Raw genomic sequence first — 17,348 nt, forward strand, 5'->3', positions numbered from 1 at the left:
AAAATAATTTTCTTTAGAAATAATTTCTTAAAGTAATTACCAAAATGTTGAAAAACTTTCTTTAAAAAAACATTACCCTCACTTACAAGGGGAGGGAGGGGACTAAAAGTTATGGATACCTTGTGCTATTTTTTTTTTACTATGGGCCAAGGGTTCTTTATGTCATAAATGCACATTTTGAATTTCTATTCGCTTTGCATATTTCACATTCTTTAACACCTCTCTCCTGTTTTTCACCACCATCCACCACCATCCACTTTCACCTACGATATAGATTGAACTAGTTTTACACAATGCCTTTAAAAAAAAAACAACAACCGGAAATAGATATTTCATGCGCAACCTAGCGGCCTGACTCAGTAGTAGAAGATATACGAAAATTAAAATTGTATTGATTGCTAATGATTTATCAAAAGTCTCTGCCGTTGTGTGAAAAGGGGAGAAGTGGCTAACATTTATGAAGTCAGAAAAAGTCTTGTAGTTGATTTGGTGACTGAGATATGACTAAAGATCGTTTAGCAGCTCTCAAAGCGGTAGGTTGAAATGTTGATGATAGCTATTTGGGATACAGTCACTGTTGTGGATATCATTGAACGTGTTTCATGACAGAAGGGTTTAGTTGTCGATCGATCTTTGTGACGAATAATGTAGATTTATGTGTATTTACTCACTTCTTAAGCTTAAATAACTGTATGTCAATTGTTTATATCGAAATCGGCAACGATAGGACCAAACTAAAGGGTGAACGCCCCTTTCTTCTAATTCAGTAGGTGCTTCTGTTTACAAAGTTAAATAGTTTCTAATTTTGTAGAATGTATGAAAATTTTGTTGTTCAAGAATGTTGATATATGATTTTAGGGAAAATTAAGATTTTTTAAAATGTTTAAATTATTTACAAAGTTAAAAATAGAATGGATTGCAACATGTTGATTTGTTTACACAGTACGTGACACACGTGTGTAATTGTGTATTTAGTTATGATTCAGCTTTATTGGCAAATATCTATATTATAATTCCATGTTTAAATCTGAAGACCACTCTGTCTAGTATCAATAACTTATTACATAAAATCAGACAACCTGTATCATCCCAATCTTAACATCGTATTTTAAATTATTGATTTATAATCAGACATGGTATTTAATATTATGACATGAATTAAATTGCAATCAGTAACTCTAACAGTTCATCAGGTATGATTGTTTGCTGAATTTATTTCAATATTTTCTGAATTGATATTTTAATATTGTAATAAATGTCATGTTTATGTAATTTTAGGCTCAAAGTGACAATGAAGAACAAGATGATGTACACACAGTTAGCATGGAACCACCTGGTGGTTTTATGGACATGTTTTTTGAACAGGTGAGGAATAGTCAGATAAGATTTGGTGGCAGCTGCTGTTTACTGTGACTGTCTCACTTAACCTTAGAGCATGTACATACAATGTGTTGCACAAGTTAGGATGTACTAGCTGTAGGAAACACTTGTAGTATTTAGTGTACTGTGTTTACATATGTAGGGAAAAACCCATAGATGATTAAATAATTATCAATTGCCTCTATTAATGAGATACCATATAGTTATTTACAAGTTCTAGTATATATATAAATTAATTCACACTTTATGACACATGTCCTCAGTTTTCTATATTGTAATTGTCTCTGTTAACTTCCCATTTAATGTACATTCTAATTGTAACAAGCTAATTTTCGTTCCCCCGTAAAAATGTCCCCCTGACTGAATTTGTAGAATTATTAAATGTATACATGTATACTGAAGCAAATAAAATACATGTATGTCAATATGCATATAAAGATTTGATTGCTTATTCTTTATTATGAGTATAGAAGATTCTTTATATGGAATATTTATCACCCTGTAATGATGATTTTATAACCTCATAAATTTTTCATTTCACATGCTGAATACTATCATTTAGTAAAGAAAAAAAAGGTATTTAAATATATAAAGGTTCTACTGCTACTATAACTTTCGGGACCTCTCACATTTGAAGCGAGAGACAGAACCACTACACCACGGTGTCGCTTTACAAAATGAGAAGTATATGCAGAACTGAAGTCACATACATGTATATATTCATGTTCGGTATTGTCAAAATTTTACACAATCCACGGTGTTTGTTTTTATTTAGCCTTTATTAAACAGTTCTAATAGATGTAATAAGAACATAAAGTCCGCTGAGAACCTGTTTTATACGCAATAACTCTCCTCATGCCCCTGCGCTAAAAATAGCGACAAGTAATACTATAAATACTAATAAAACAAACGGGGCGGGGCACTTTGAGAGGGTCGAGAGACGTCCTAGGGAGTTTTGGTATAAAATTACATTGCATAAGCTCAAAATCTTCTATATATATCGCCCGGAAAATGATAGTGTTACACACAGACAGAATGTATAAATTTACGACCTTGAACTTTGACCTTTTGACCTCAAAATCAATAGGGGTCTTCATTAGGCCACAGGCAGTTGTTATGTAAAATTTCATTGCAATAGCTCAAATGGTTCTAGAGATATTGTGTGGAAACGAAAGTGTTTTAACAGACAGAATTTGCTTATTTATGACCTTGACCTTTGACCTTTTGACCTCAAAATCAATAGGAATCTTCTTTCGTCCATAGGGAGATGCTATGCTAAATTTCATTGCAAAAGCTCAAAGGGTTCTCGAGAATCGTGTGGAAAAAAGCGTTAAAAACAGACAGAAAAGATGGACGGAAGGATTTTGCACGACGGACGGATGGATGTTTTCAAACCCAAATTTTCCCCCACTTTTCAAGCGGGGGACAAAAAACTATTTTTGGTAACAATGTTTCATGCACATTTTAATTTGAAAAGTGAACCTAGTTATTTTTTTCAAAGGAGATAACAAAAAAAGGATTGATTGATATATAGAAATACTTTTTTGTTTTCAGTCAGAGAGAATAAAACATCAATATTTGAGTATTCAAAGTTAATACCAGGATTTAATTTATTGGATTCAGAAAGATAGTTGAATTACTAAGAGGTTGCTTTTTCCTACAAGAACAAGTATTAGATGGTGAAAATAAGAAAAAAAATTAAATATATATAGATTCTACTGCTACTATAACTTTCAAGATCTCATGCTCAAAATCTATAGTTTTTGGAATATATTACAACTGAGGATATATGGGTCATAAAGTCTGAATTTATACTAGAACTTGTAATTAACTGTATCCTATCTCTATACAAATAATATTATTCAATATACAATGAAATGTTTGTGTCAAAGAAGAACAGAATAATTGCAAATAATTAACACCCAAGTTAATTGCTAAAAATCAAGCTTGCTGTGTGTATTTTATAGATACTCATATATAAAATACACACAGTGGGATTGATTTGTAAATGTACAAAGTATTGTTAAGTGTCTGTATAAAGGATTCTTCATGTCCATCCATCAATGCATCAGTATGTTCATTCATGCAATTTGTTGTTAATCAAGACAGTTGACAAATTTCTCTTGCCTGTCATTTACAAATATCACATTCACCTAATGTAACACTTCACACAGATGCTAAATTTGCATATATGTTGTGTCATGACCTTCAGGTCATCTAAGGTGACATACCCAAGGTCAAAAGTTAAATACACATACCGGTAGTTGGGAAATCCCCTTAGTATCATGATTGTTATATTATCATTACCCATCTTTGTCTACTATGTATAAAGTATGCAGTTGGGGTCATATAATGTGCATCTTTTTATCACTTTGAAATTACCTGTTGTCAGCAAAATTTATGTTTTTATGCTTTTAACACCTTCCTTTATCATAAAAAAATGTCACAGCATTTTAATCTGCTAGCCCTGATATTATTTTTTGAAAAGATATGAGGAAATCTCGTGTTTTGTGGGTTATTGAAAAAGTAGACCTTTTGATTTGTTCAGGTTTTCTCAAGCATGTCTATTAGTGTAGGGAGAATTAACAATAAGTAAAAACCTTGTGTAGTATATCTGTAAATTGATACTTTAAATGTATCAGAATACATGTATTGAATCTTGGATAAATGATGAATGGTAGACATATCAAGTATTTAGAGTGTGGAAAGTTCATCATCATGACATCTTAGTATTTTACTTGCGTGCATTTTTTTCCCTCGAAGGAGTTCCTATTTTTCAACATAGATTGCAGATAATTGGCAAATTTTAAAGAGAAATGTCACCAAACACTTTTCCTGTGCCCAGTGAGAGATTACACATGGACCTGGTGTATTGTGATTTTTGTTGGTGTTTTATTTGTATAGGAAATCAACATAAGCACATTGTTTAAACACTTCCAACACAGCTTCTAGTGCCTAGTGATCCAGAGAGAGAGAGAAAAAATCCATACTAATGGGCATATTTGGTAATTTTGCTGGAAATGCCATTTATAGCTGTGTGCACTTAACCAATTAGTACTGTGAACACAGATCTAACATCCAAAAGTAATCGGAGGGAAAACGTACGCGCACAAAAAAGGGAGGGGGGGTTATATGGGAAGTGTGTGTGTAGCCATTTAGGGAAAGCCTAACAAAAATCCTAAAAGTGTGCAATTTGATTGACACAATTGTAACATTATAAAAGGAACAGTTTACATATGTCATAGAAGTATTGATTTATCAAAAGATGAGCATGATAAAAAAAAACAACACACATTTAGAAGCACCAGTGGTGGTAATTTGCAAATAAAGTTGACTTTCATGGCTAATTCTGATGTTTGGAAGATGCATGCCAGTTTCTTTGAATGGAAGTTTTGAGTAAAAAAAAAATCAATATCTGTCGTGTAAATATAGAGCTTGCTAGAATGCATCATTATCCCTGGCTGTGTTTTTGAAGGATGAAAATCAAATAAACTTGTTCATTCTTGTATAAAATATATGATGGTAATTTTTTTTTCCAAATCCATAAGGAAAAGTGCAAATTGATTTAGGCTTTATTCAGAACATTTTTTTTCTCTTATATTGTCTGCTTGAATATATAATATTAATGTATTAAATAATTGTCAAAGTTGAATCCATTTTTTCTAAGAATGCTTAAAGTTTTGGATTAAAATTGGCGCTAAAAAAGGAACAGAGAAAAAAATGCTTGATGTACATTTTCAAACTTAAAAGTTTATTCATGAACCTCACTTATTTTTCAGTTCAGGTGAGCTAAAAAAAACTTATCAATTATTTTTTAAAGATATTAAACTATGAGTAAAAATTCAAGTGGCAGGATATTGCTATTCTTCCTTATGGTGATCATTGAACAACAAGAATAAAATAAGGAAGGAAAATATGTACAGTATATGTAATCACCATAAGGCCACAGTAAATTATTTCTTAGGTTTATATCCCCAGGTGGGTAGGGTTTTTCATAAAAATCCAGGTTAAAACAAGCACAGGATTGGCAATTTTTTGACTTTTTTTTCACATTCTTTGGGAAATTTTAAACATCCATATCTTTTAGTCAGATATTTTAGGTGACTGAACTTTACATTATTATTCTTGATCAAGCAATTTGTTTGAAATATATGAAAAATTTATGAATTGAAGAAAAATACAATTAACACAACACTTTTTTCTTCATTAAGAAGTCAGTATTTTGAATTATTGAATATGATTTTAGGAATTTTTTAGTCAGATGGGATGATACTTTAAAAAAAAAAAATAATGGGATATGAAGCATAGATTTCATTTTCCTTGGTCTAACTCAAAAAGAAGAAAGTTATTCATAGCTGATAACATGTATAACTAAAATAAAAGTGTTATCTCTCTATTAGAAATGTCATAGAGTATTATAATGCAGATCAAAAAAGTTTTAAGATGAATTCATGTAATATGTTTAGATTCCCCTTCACTCTCCCTTTTCATTGCTTGGAATTTTCTTCAAAATTTTCCCTGTCATGGCTATTGTGATTAAGGGTTCAAGTAAAAAGATACTCTGTATGCCTGTTTTGATGACATAACCCCCCCCCCCCTCTGTCTTTTTTGACCCCTAATCCCCCACCATACACCCCACCACCAGTTTTACTTATTCTTCCCGTAAAATAAAAATATTTTCGATGATAAACACTTCCAAAGAGGCAGGCTTACAAATTTATTAATTACGATAATTTGTAACCGTAAATCACTAATTTTTGCAACACCTTATTTTTGTGAGATGATTATTTGATATTTAGAGGCAAAACAAAATTTTCACAATTTTCACAAATTTTGTTTATTGTTCTAATTGTATTATTCAGAAGAATGAAAATTTCACTTGCAGACAGTCTAATGTAATTGTGGGAAAATAAAGCTCTCGCAAATAAAAATAGATTTTCTGTATTCAAATCTCTTAATCACTGAAATCAATCATCTGGTGCTATATGGAGAGAGAGAGGCAGACAGCTGTATTAATTTATCAATTATGAATGGAAGGAAAAGATTGGGAAAAGTTTAGATGAATTATGCTTTGGCTTTGTAACATTGTGTCTAAAGGCTGGCCAGATGCAAGCCAATAGCCATTAAGTATGCTCCGTTTGTCGACCTTGAGATTTCGGTCCCTGTAGGTATGGGATCTTCTAAAAGGAAGTCGATATTGTAAATGTTTACATACAATAGGCAAATGCTGATTATACTGTGACATTTAACTCCGTTCAGCGAGAATGGCTGAATAAATAAAGAGGGGAGGCTACAGCATCAGCAGCAGGAGTTCCGATTTATTGACGGACCCGAAGACTTCCAGTGATTGAAGCCGTGATTGTTGTTTTTTCCCGAGCTCTGTAGCAAACTGATGTAAGAAGAGATAGTTCATTGAAATAGCTACATAATAAAGATACATTATTTATATATATTGATCAGCCTGCGACGATCAATAGCAGACTGCCGAAGCAGTGTTCCAACCAACCATAAATAAAACGGACTGAAAAATCAATTTTCCTGACATTGCATCCTAGTACACCAGTAGGCTACAATTTCACTGGAATTTGTTCATGAATCAACATAACTTCACAATATTGGGGGACCAGACCATTTTTCTCTAAATTGCCACCCTAAAATTTCAAATAACAAGTTGTTTATATATGCATTTAAGTACAGGAAGCGGAATGAAACAGTATACACATGAACAACTTTGAACTTGGGTTCCAGGGGCCTGAGAATCTCTTGGGAAATTAAATAACACTGTATACAAACACAAGACACTCTTTAGCGATAGTTTATCAATTATTGTAATTAAATTTACAACTTTAAATTATTACTGCTGTGCTAGACCAAAGAAAAATTGACTGAATTAGACAGACAAAAAAAAAATCAATTTTAAGTTAGGCCACCCTAATAAATAAATGCAGGCATCCTACAGTAGACTGCAAGATAAAAGAGAAAAAAAAGCGTATTGTGGAAACACCCACATTCTTCAACAGAAGGCAAGCACATAGCGGGATTGCAAGCTGCATGACCCTGATACAAGATAGCTACCACAAAGGCCCGACAAATGTCAATCAATGTTTCATAAGAAAAAGCTTAGACAGTGTGTGGGCATATTGAAAAAATATGTAACCTTTTTTTCTTCTGAGTTCTAATGATATTAAATTAACCTTTATTTTGAATATTAAATAATTTATAAGAAAATGTTAGCAAAGGAATTATCATATGAAAGAAAAAAATCAATGATTGGGGCATCATTTCTTTAATTTTGTTTATACAAAGATTGAGTACTGAAGACTAAATATTTTTTCACACTATAAACAGGATTTTTTCTTAGAATCAAATAGATTGTCAAGTCAATCACTCCAGACCATATGTGACCCCCCCCCCCCCCCCCAAATCCTGCCTTTTTACATGCATGGCCTTAACATGACTTATTATGCAGTATCTGCACTAATTACCCTTGTACTGTGTTGATTTGCAAATGAAAGTCTTCATTCAATTAAAGTTTTTTCCCAAGAGGAATAAGCCGGAGATTGTTTTCCACAGAAGGAAAAAGCCGAGATTGTTTTTATCAAGAGGCATAACTCTGAGATTGATTTACAATTAGGGGCACATAACTCTGATACATGGAATTGACTTTTTACAGTTAGGGTATAATAGTATTCCTTAAAATTATATAGAGCAACAACCAGAATTCGTGAAAATTTTGTCTCGCTAATCAAGAGTCAATGACAATCTCGCCAAAATAAGGTGTTGCGAAAATTTAGTGATCTACAGTATGTATGTGTTTGAATCTTCCTTTCTGAAATATGAATTATAATCTGAAGTGTGATTTTTCAGCAGCTTAGGATGATGACTCTTACATGAAGGTCAAGAGACAACCTTTGAGTGTCCAAGTATCTTTCTCTCTAGCTGCAGAACTGTAGCGTAATGGTTTTATATTTTAGTCTTCGACCATAATGCTACAGATCTCGTAATGCAAAAAATGTGCAATTTACGGCGCAAGATTTTGTGCGCACTGTTGGGGAGAATTTCTCCACTTTCCTGCATTGGTCAATCAACTACAATGTACATGTACCCTTCACTCCCTTATTCTAGACACATTCTTTAACCAATCTGTATATTGTATCCACCTCCAAACCCTTTGTAGTCATCTCTACAGTTGATAAACTTACTTGATTAGAATTTTCTGCAATCTAATAGACAATTCAAACCAAGCTAGTTTATCCCACATAAAGGTGACAATAAAAAGTTTGGGAGGTGGTTAAAATATACAGATTGGTTAAATAATGTGTCTAGGATTAGGGAGTGAAAGGTAGTTGATTGACCAATCCTGGAAAGTGGAGAAATTATCCGTAGCAGTGAACAGAAAATCTTGTGCCGTAAATTGCACATTTTTTTTTGCATTACGGGATCTGTAGTGTTATGTTCGAAGACTAAAATATGAAACCATTATGCTACAGTTCTGCAGCTACTTTCTCTCTAGTGCAGCAAATTTAGATCCATAGCAAAATAGGTGATTTATTTATACTGGACAATTGGGGTCCCATCTGTGTACACTAAGAATTTGTTGTGCTGTTTTCCATTGATCATGCTATTGTCCAGTTTGACAGAAGTCAGGGATGCTTGTTGTTAAAGATTTTTACCTCTTTCTTACTTCTTTTGTACTTATAGATGATATTTATTCACCATTTTCCTATCCTAGTGGCATTGACCTTGTTTTAGATGATATCAATGTATATTATTTCTTGATAAATTAATAAAGAGTCTCTTTTGTAAGCTAAAATTTGAAATCAAACCAAAAAAAACCTACACATTGTAACTTACAATTATATTAAGCTCATCTGAACTATAAAAATAGAGACCTTGACCTCCCCAAAAAGGACTCAGAGGTCAAGTTGAAAATTGATCTTGATATGAATTCCTTGTGCAATATATTGTTTTACATCCAGGCTTCATTTGTTCAGTGCTACTGGGTTAATTAAGTAAGCACAGTGATATGATTGTAACTCAAAGGTCAAAAAAAAGAAGTAGGCATTTTTCAATTTACTCCTTTCCTCCTACTCATTCTCAAAAAGTGGAGCCTAAGATTGAGAGAATAACTACATTATCTTATTATATGTTCTGATGCAGCATTGGGAGACATGCTCAAATCAATCTGCATCAGATAAAACATTGCAAGGATGCGTCATCTAGATAAGATAAGAAATGTCAAATTTCTATCTGTTCCTTATGTTATATATTATTGGCATTTTAAACAAAATGTAAGAATATAAAGAAATTGATTCATGAAATATTACAGACAAAGTTACTGTAGATCACCATATTTTCACAATACCTTATTTTTTGAGAGAGTGCTATTTTTATTTATAAGGAAGATAAAATTTTTCACGAGCTAGGGTTTTTGATGTATATAATCCTTACTAATTACAAATAAACATGAGAGTATAATTTTTGCAAGCAGACAGACTAACGTAATTATGTGAAAAATAAAGTTCTCACAAACAAAAAAGTTATTTACAGTAATCAATTGACTGTCTTTTTCAGGTGGAAGAGATTCGTGGAATGATAGACAAAATAGCGGGCAATGTAGACGAGGTCAAGAAAAAACACAGTGCTATTTTGGCAGCTCCCCAGCCAGATGACAGTAAGAGGTCCTTGTAGTGTAGACTCAAACAAGACTGACTCAAACTCAACATCACATACTCAAACTCAACATCACATTCTCAAACTCAACATCACATACTCATTATCACATTATCAAACTCAACATCACATACTCGAAATCAACATCACATACTTAAACTCAACATCACATACTCATCATCACATACACAAACTCAACATCACAAACTCAAACCCAACATCACATACTCAGACTCAACATCACATATTTAACACCACAGACTCAAACTCAACATCACAAAACAAGACTGATTCAAACTCAAACTCAACTCAATATCATATATCACAGACTGACTCAAACTCAACATCACATACTCAGACTCAACATCACATACTCAACACCACAGACTCAAACTCAACATCACATACTCAAACTCAACATCACATACTCAAACTCAACATCACATACTCAAACTCAACCTCACAGACTCAAACTCAACCTCAGAGACTCAAACTCAACATCACAGACTCAAACTAGTGCAAGAAAATATTGCTCAACCTCACAGACTTAAACTCAACATCACATACTCAAACCCAACATCACATACTCAGACTCAACATCACATACTCAACACCACAGACTCAAACTCAACCTCACATACTCAAACTCAACCTCACATACTCAAACTCAACCTCACAGACTCAAACTCAACCTCACATACTCAAACTCAACCTCACAGATTCAAACTCAACCTCACATACTTAAACTCAACATCACATACTCAAACTCAACATTTTCCAACACCCTGGCATCCCTATTTGAGAGAACAAGGATTCAATAGTGCTGATTGTTCATTTTACATATAAACAGTGATCAATCTCAAAATAAAAAAATATCTTCATTGAAACAATACAAATATGTGAACATGTAAAGCATAAAACAGACTCCCTGGAATTACAAAGGTGGGATCAGGTGCCAAGGAGGAGTAAGCTTCCTCTGTTAACTTAGACATACTTTTTGCTGAAAAGTAGTGCCAAAAAAATATTGTTTTCCCCCACATCAAAATTTACCAGGATTCAATAGTGCTTTGTTCTTTAACTAATAAGTGTAATCATAAATTATTTAATGCACTAAGACAAGTATTGGTTTATTGGCACAAATGAAGCAGCACAGATGTTGATTGGATATGATGCTGCTAAAAAAAAATAGGTTTGCAAAAAAAAAAATATATACAAATCAACAGAATGTATTCAATCTGTTACTTATGGCCAAGTCAGCAGAATTGCTTTACAGTACTGTAAGGTCATGAGAAAGCTTTTATTGAATTGTAAATAATTTTTTGACAATAGGGCAAGTTTGTTTTAAATGTCTGGTACTAAATGATGATGACAATTCTTTTCAGAAACAAAGGAAGAATTAGAGGAGTTGATGACAGACATCAAGAAAACAGCAAACAAAGTCAGGGCTAGATTAAAAGGTATAGGGGTCTGGCATATTTTGTCCTTTTAATCTGTTATACTGTAGATCAGTATAGTTTTGTGAGAAAGCTTTTTGGTATTATATTTTTTGTTTTTATAAGCAAAACAAATATTTAAAAGTTGTGGTATTTGCTTATATTATCCTTTCTTTTACAAATATATGCAAGAATAAAAAGTAATTTAGGGTATAAGAGAGTAATTTTATCAAGGGACATAACTTTAAAAAGTTGAATTTATTTTTATGTATTTCAAAAGTATAAGCATACAATTTTGTACTTCCACCAGTATGAATATTTTAACTTGCAAAGGATATAAATGTTGCATTCCTATTTCTCCTGTGAAATGGAGTTTATAATGATTTTTTTTTTTCTTTCAGATATTGAACAAAATATTGAAAAAGAGGAGCATTCAAATAAAACGTCGGCAGATTTAAGGATACGCAAAACACAAGTGAGTTGAACTTTCTTTTTCAAATTCAGAGTGTCGGTTAGCAAGAAAATTTTATCTTTAATTGAAGTTCCATTTTATTCATTGTTATGGGCTTCTCTTCAATTTTATTTGGTCACCTATTAATGAACAAGTATTTTGTACACTCGACATCAGCTTGTATTAAAAGGTATGCCATCTGCACATTATAAAATTGCTTTTAACGTTTAATTGCGTAAATTTTTACATGCTGTTTTAACCAAACCTATGTAGCAAAAGAGTTTATAATGGGATTAAAAATTAATTGCGTAAATTTTTACATGCTATTTTAACCAAAACTATGTAGCAAAAGAGTTTATAATTGGATTATAAATTAATTGCGTAAATTTTTACATGCTATTTTAACCAAAACTATGTAGCAAAAGAGTTTATAATATCTTATGTGACTATAAATAAGCAGTGAAATAATGATAAGCTCAACACTTGTCATCATGCATGTGAATTAACTTTCATGTTACTTTAATTCATTAACATGTAATGGACATTATATTAAAACTTCATTTATTTTTTTTTCAATCAATTATTTATGGTAAAGCAGTTATATTGGAGGCACAATTTGTTTTCATTCAGGAAAAAAAGAGAAAGAGAGAAGAAGTTGGGGGGGGGGGATCAGCACATTATAAATTTCTTTTTTTTCACTAAATTTTCTTTTAAAGGAAGATGATTTTTTTTTTAGAGGAATGGGTTTTTTACTTGTAATAATTTTTTGAAAACTATTTTTATAGCATGCGACACTTTCCCGTAAATTTGTGGAGGTTATGAATGACTACAATGCTTGTCAAATTGACTACCGGGAGAGGTGTAAAGGCCGAATCCAGAGGCAACTGGAAATCAGTAAGGTTTTCTCTTTCACTGGGTAATTGACACTCATGCATGCCTTAATTTCATGTACAGAAGATGTTATTTTGAACTTTTGCTACTGTTTACATTTTTTTTATTTCTTTAAATACACACTGTTTGAATTTTCCCACTTTTGAAAAAGGCAGAAGGGGCAAAAAAAGGGATGGGATGGGGATTTCCCTATATTTGGTGTGTGCGAGATCATAGGAAAAGTCTTAAATCAGATAATGAAATTGGGTTAATTTACCTAAAATGTAGTAATAATGTTTGATAATGTTTTTTTTTTTTTTCAAAGCTTATTTAGAGTGAAAACAAATAATAGAATTGTCATTTTCACTTGGATATAATATAGTCAGATTTAAAATGAAGTTGTCAAGCCAAGTATCGGTACATGTATGTATAATATTAATGCTATATTCTTTTTCTTAGCTGGAAGAACAACAACTAATGATGAATTAGAAAATATGTTAGAATCAGGAAATCCAGCAATATTTACGCAAGGGGTAGGTCCAATGCTATTTCCATAATGCAATGAACAAGATTTATTGGTGAACTTTAAGTAATAAATAATTGTAATTGAAATTAAATGAAAATTGGCTCTACTGTGAAAAATTTGTTAAACTAATTGCAAAATATTGCAAACATATTGTAGTTTAATACAGTCTCTACGGAAGTGTGTTATGTATATTAAATTTTACTTTAATTTAATATGAAAACTCTGACATAGATTGCATTGTTGACTCCTACTTGAATTTCTTTAAGTTCATTGGCCCTCTGATTTATTATTACTTGTCTGTGAAAGACAAGAAAAATGGCCATTTCTGTAAAATTTTGCAGTTAGGTATGCTAAAGTAAAAAAATTAGTTGTTCACATTTTAATGATAAATTAGATTTCTTTTAATTTAAATTGAAAAATTAAGTGAAAAGAAAACTATGTTAATACATGTATTATTATTATTGCTCTTTTTTCTCATTTTAGATCATTATGGAAACACAAGCAGCAAAACAAACCTTAGCAGATATTGAAGCTAGACACAATGACATTATTAAGTTGGAAAATAGTATAAGAGAGCTACATGATATGTTTATGGATATGGCCATGTTAGTAGAACAACAGGTATGTACACCAAATGCTTGAATTTGTCTGTGAAGAAAAAACAATGATAGGACACTTAGCTACTGTAAATCAATTTTTATTTGTAAGAATCTTTTTTTTGCTTAATTTTATTAAAATTCAGATTGCAAAATTTAATGTGCACATACAATTCTATCTTAAAGATTTTTCTGAAAAAAAAAACCAAATTTGTAAAAATTTTGTTTTGTGTATAAATGTAATATTGCAACCTAGGAAATCTTGCAAAAATATGATTATTAAACAGTGTTATGTTGAATAAGTTCAGGCTTTTGCACACTTAATCATTGAATGATTCAAATGTCAAGGTCAGTCAGGAATTCTGTCAAATTGACATGGTCGGATCAAGCACAAGATTAGCTTACGTATTAGCATGAAAGATGAAAATTTAATATTCACTTGAGTAAGCTTCATCTCATAATTATGATATTTTTTTTTCAAACTTTGTGACAACCACTAGGAAAAAATAATATTTGTTTCTAATTTTTTTATAAAACAGGGAGAGATGATAGATCGTATAGAATATAATGTAGAACAAGCTGTGGATTATATAGAAACGGCAAAAAGTGATACGAAAAAAGCTGTCAAGTACCAGAGTAAAGCTAGGCGGGTAAGTACGGGGGGATATATCGGGAGAGTCACAGTCACCAGTAATGGTCATGTCTTCACAACTGAGTTTTATTTCATCACATTCTTATTTTATGGCTTTGTTTTGCTTTAAATTTGATATGTTGTTGATATATAGTGTGAGTGCTGAGATAGATTCCTTTATGAGACCTATTTCCTATCCCCCCAAACTCTGTGTATTATAATTCCAATTTCAATGCAAAAAGCTTTTTTTTTGGTTCCATTCATGCCCAGTATTATAAAGGCTTTAATTTTCAGGAATAGTGCTAGAAAGGTTGACTTCTGTTTTGTTCTAGACTTGACTGGGAAGGAATAAAAGGAACGGGAATTAAGGTGTTTCAATCATACATAGGGGATCTGAAATACAGTCAAATTGAAATTTTACCTAAATACAGTAGATCTACCATGTATGATGATGTAGAATTGTGTCTAATAGTAACAGTGGTTTCCTAGCTTAAGGAAGATGCCCCTCTGTTGAGATAAGAGAGATAACTCTTAATTGATAAAAGTTAGGGGGAGGAAATGACCAATATGCTATCCATATAATGGTATTCAGTAACAGATTTTGACCATTCTTATAGTGTGGCTCAGTGAATAGTTGAACCTATTATCTGTTGATGTAAACCTTGGATTCACATACACTTTATCTCTCGGCATAAAATAAAATAAATAAAAAATATAACTTATTTCCATGTGTGCTTTCAGCACTTTGTTTTAATTTTGTTTCTTTTCTTTTCTTTTCAGAAATTAATCATGATCATCATTTGTGTTGTTGTTTTAATTGCTATCATTGCAATTATTTTGGCTACCAGTCTGGGCTAATGCTGCATGTGTATAAAAACAAAATCAGCTCACAAACTTTGATGTGGACACAAATATATCCTTGAGGGAGTACACCCATTATGTGAGGAGTAACTGCATGAGACATTAAAAACAATATTTAATGGCTACAATGTACTGATAATGGTACATGACAGCGATGACCACTTTTCATTAGAGACTGTGTTCAAAGCAACGACCCAGGGCAGTTTTAACGACTTTAAATCCACTTGGAGAAAACTTTTTATTAAATTTTATTGCTGAGAATAGCTGCACCACGTAGACATGTATCGTTTTTTGTTTATTTGTCTACTAGAGCAATGACACAAGACATTATAATGTAGCATGATATTTCCTAATTTAGAATTTTGTTGTGTGTAGAGACATTTTTTAGTGCAAAGGCTGGCAAGATTCTAAATTAGCGGTGTTGTTTTAAAACTATAGATTACTTGGACCTCAATCATTCCTACGTGATATATGAGTACATGTAGCACTAGAAGAAACAATGTATATGTGAATTCTGGTGAAATCTTTCAACTTCTATCCATGATTTTTTTTTTATGAATTTCTTGAATAAAACATATTTATTAAGCTATATATATTCTGTACCATGTTTATTTTGTTAAGTAAAATACTTAATATTGAAATGTCTCTAAATTATGAGAATTTGTTGATTTAGTGCATTTATGGTACCTGTGTAAGGAGAGGGTATTCTGTTTTGTTGGACTATTTTTTGCCAGTTATGAAAGTTCTTTATATCAACTACCATATATACTCGCCCACAAGTCAGTTTTATGGGAGTTGAATTTTGGACCAAAACTCTAGGGATGTGTAATTGTCCAACTTATAGGCGAGTTATAAAAAATACTCGTTTGTTTAATCTTTCAAATTACAATTACAGAAAGTATAAAAAATGTTGTAAAAAGAAAAGGGTCATAATTGATTTTATATACCCCCTGAATATAAGCTGAAAAAATACAACAGACTTATATGCAGAACTTCTTACAAGTGAGTATATGCGGTACACCACAAACTTCAGTTTTCGTCCTGATCAACTATTGAAGGGATGGTAGGTGTGAACATGATTTTATTGTATGAACTTTCAAATAGTCTGGAAAACAAGTTCTTGAGAGTGCTTTAAACAATGGAGATTGAAGAGTTCAAATTTTTGATAGATGAATTTACCAAAGATGTGAAAGCATTAATGGTGTAATATTGGAAATTATAACTGCTATTTTGTTACAATGGAAATCTAAAGTGAATGACACATTTTTAATAGATTAAAGTACTTTTAACATTACAAAAGAGCAAGATGGGGTAAACCATTCGACTCTTAATTTACATGAAATATAATCCAATGTTAGATAGAAACAATGATTTTTCTTCATTATAACTTCATGTTTGAACATTTTTATTTGGAGAATTTGCAGGTGCTTTAGGTTAAAAATGAATAAATGAACTCTGTGTGTACATTTTTTTTTTGGAAAATTTTTTCTTGAAGTATAAAACACAAAACAAAAAGAAACAAGCTAATTTAGAGAATCTGTGCCCATGGCTTAAGGCAAAAAGATATAATGGGGATCTAGTTTGGGGGGTCAGGGGCACTTTAAGAGAGTTGGGCTGGCCTTAGGAAGTTATGGTATAAAATTTTATTGTGAAAGCTCAAAAGCCTCTCGACATACTGTAAACCAACTTTTATTCGTGTGCGAGAAATTTTCGCGAGAGTCTCGTCATCGCGAATATTTCTCGACGAGAACCAGTCCTTACAATTTCTGTGTCTATTAACAATAGATCCAAAAAGGCTTGATCGCGAAAATTAATCATCGCAAACTAGTTAACCCCTGGTAAATCACGAAATAAAGTTGTCGCGAATAAAAGTTGGTTTACAGTATCGCCCGGAAATGAAAGTTTTACACAAAGATAGAAAATATGA

At 31.9% G+C, this 17,348-nt stretch overlaps 1 protein-coding gene across 1 annotated transcript; it reads left to right on the plus strand.

Moving 5' to 3' along the window:
- Positions 1-332: 332 nt before the first annotated feature.
- LOC134252580 (syntaxin-like) lies at positions 333-16,012 on the plus strand. The gene is made up of 10 exons (XM_062735085.1): positions 333-533; positions 1,279-1,365; positions 9,955-10,054; positions 11,436-11,510; positions 11,888-11,961; positions 12,723-12,831; positions 13,267-13,340; positions 13,817-13,954; positions 14,469-14,579; positions 15,341-16,012. The coding sequence occupies exons 1-10, from the start codon at positions 501-503 to the stop codon at positions 15,416-15,418; spliced, it is 879 nt and encodes a 292-aa protein (XP_062591069.1). The 5' UTR covers positions 333-500; the 3' UTR covers positions 15,419-16,012.
- Positions 16,013-17,348: the final 1,336 nt, after the last annotated feature.

This window comes from Saccostrea cucullata, unplaced genomic scaffold (genome assembly GCF_032062105.1).
Source record: "Saccostrea cucullata isolate Sc308-1 unplaced genomic scaffold, CSIRO_AGI_Scuc_v1 ctg1, whole genome shotgun sequence".
In the NCBI taxonomy this organism is placed as follows: Eukaryota; Metazoa; Mollusca; class Bivalvia; order Ostreida; family Ostreidae; genus Saccostrea; species Saccostrea cuccullata.

What these genes read in the sequence shown, in the direction of transcription:
- LOC134252580 (XM_062735085.1), top strand. Translation starts at nt 501, where the DNA reads ATGACTAAAGATCGTTTAGCAGCTCTCAAAGCG. An exon ending in AGCTCCCCAGCCAGATGACA is followed by an intron (nt 10,055 to 11,435) that starts GTAAGAGGTCCT and finishes AATTCTTTTCAG; the next exon opens with AAACAAAGGAAGAATTAGAG. An exon ending in TAAGGATACGCAAAACACAA is followed by an intron (nt 11,962 to 12,722) that starts GTGAGTTGAACT and finishes CTATTTTTATAG; the next exon opens with CATGCGACACTTTCCCGTAA.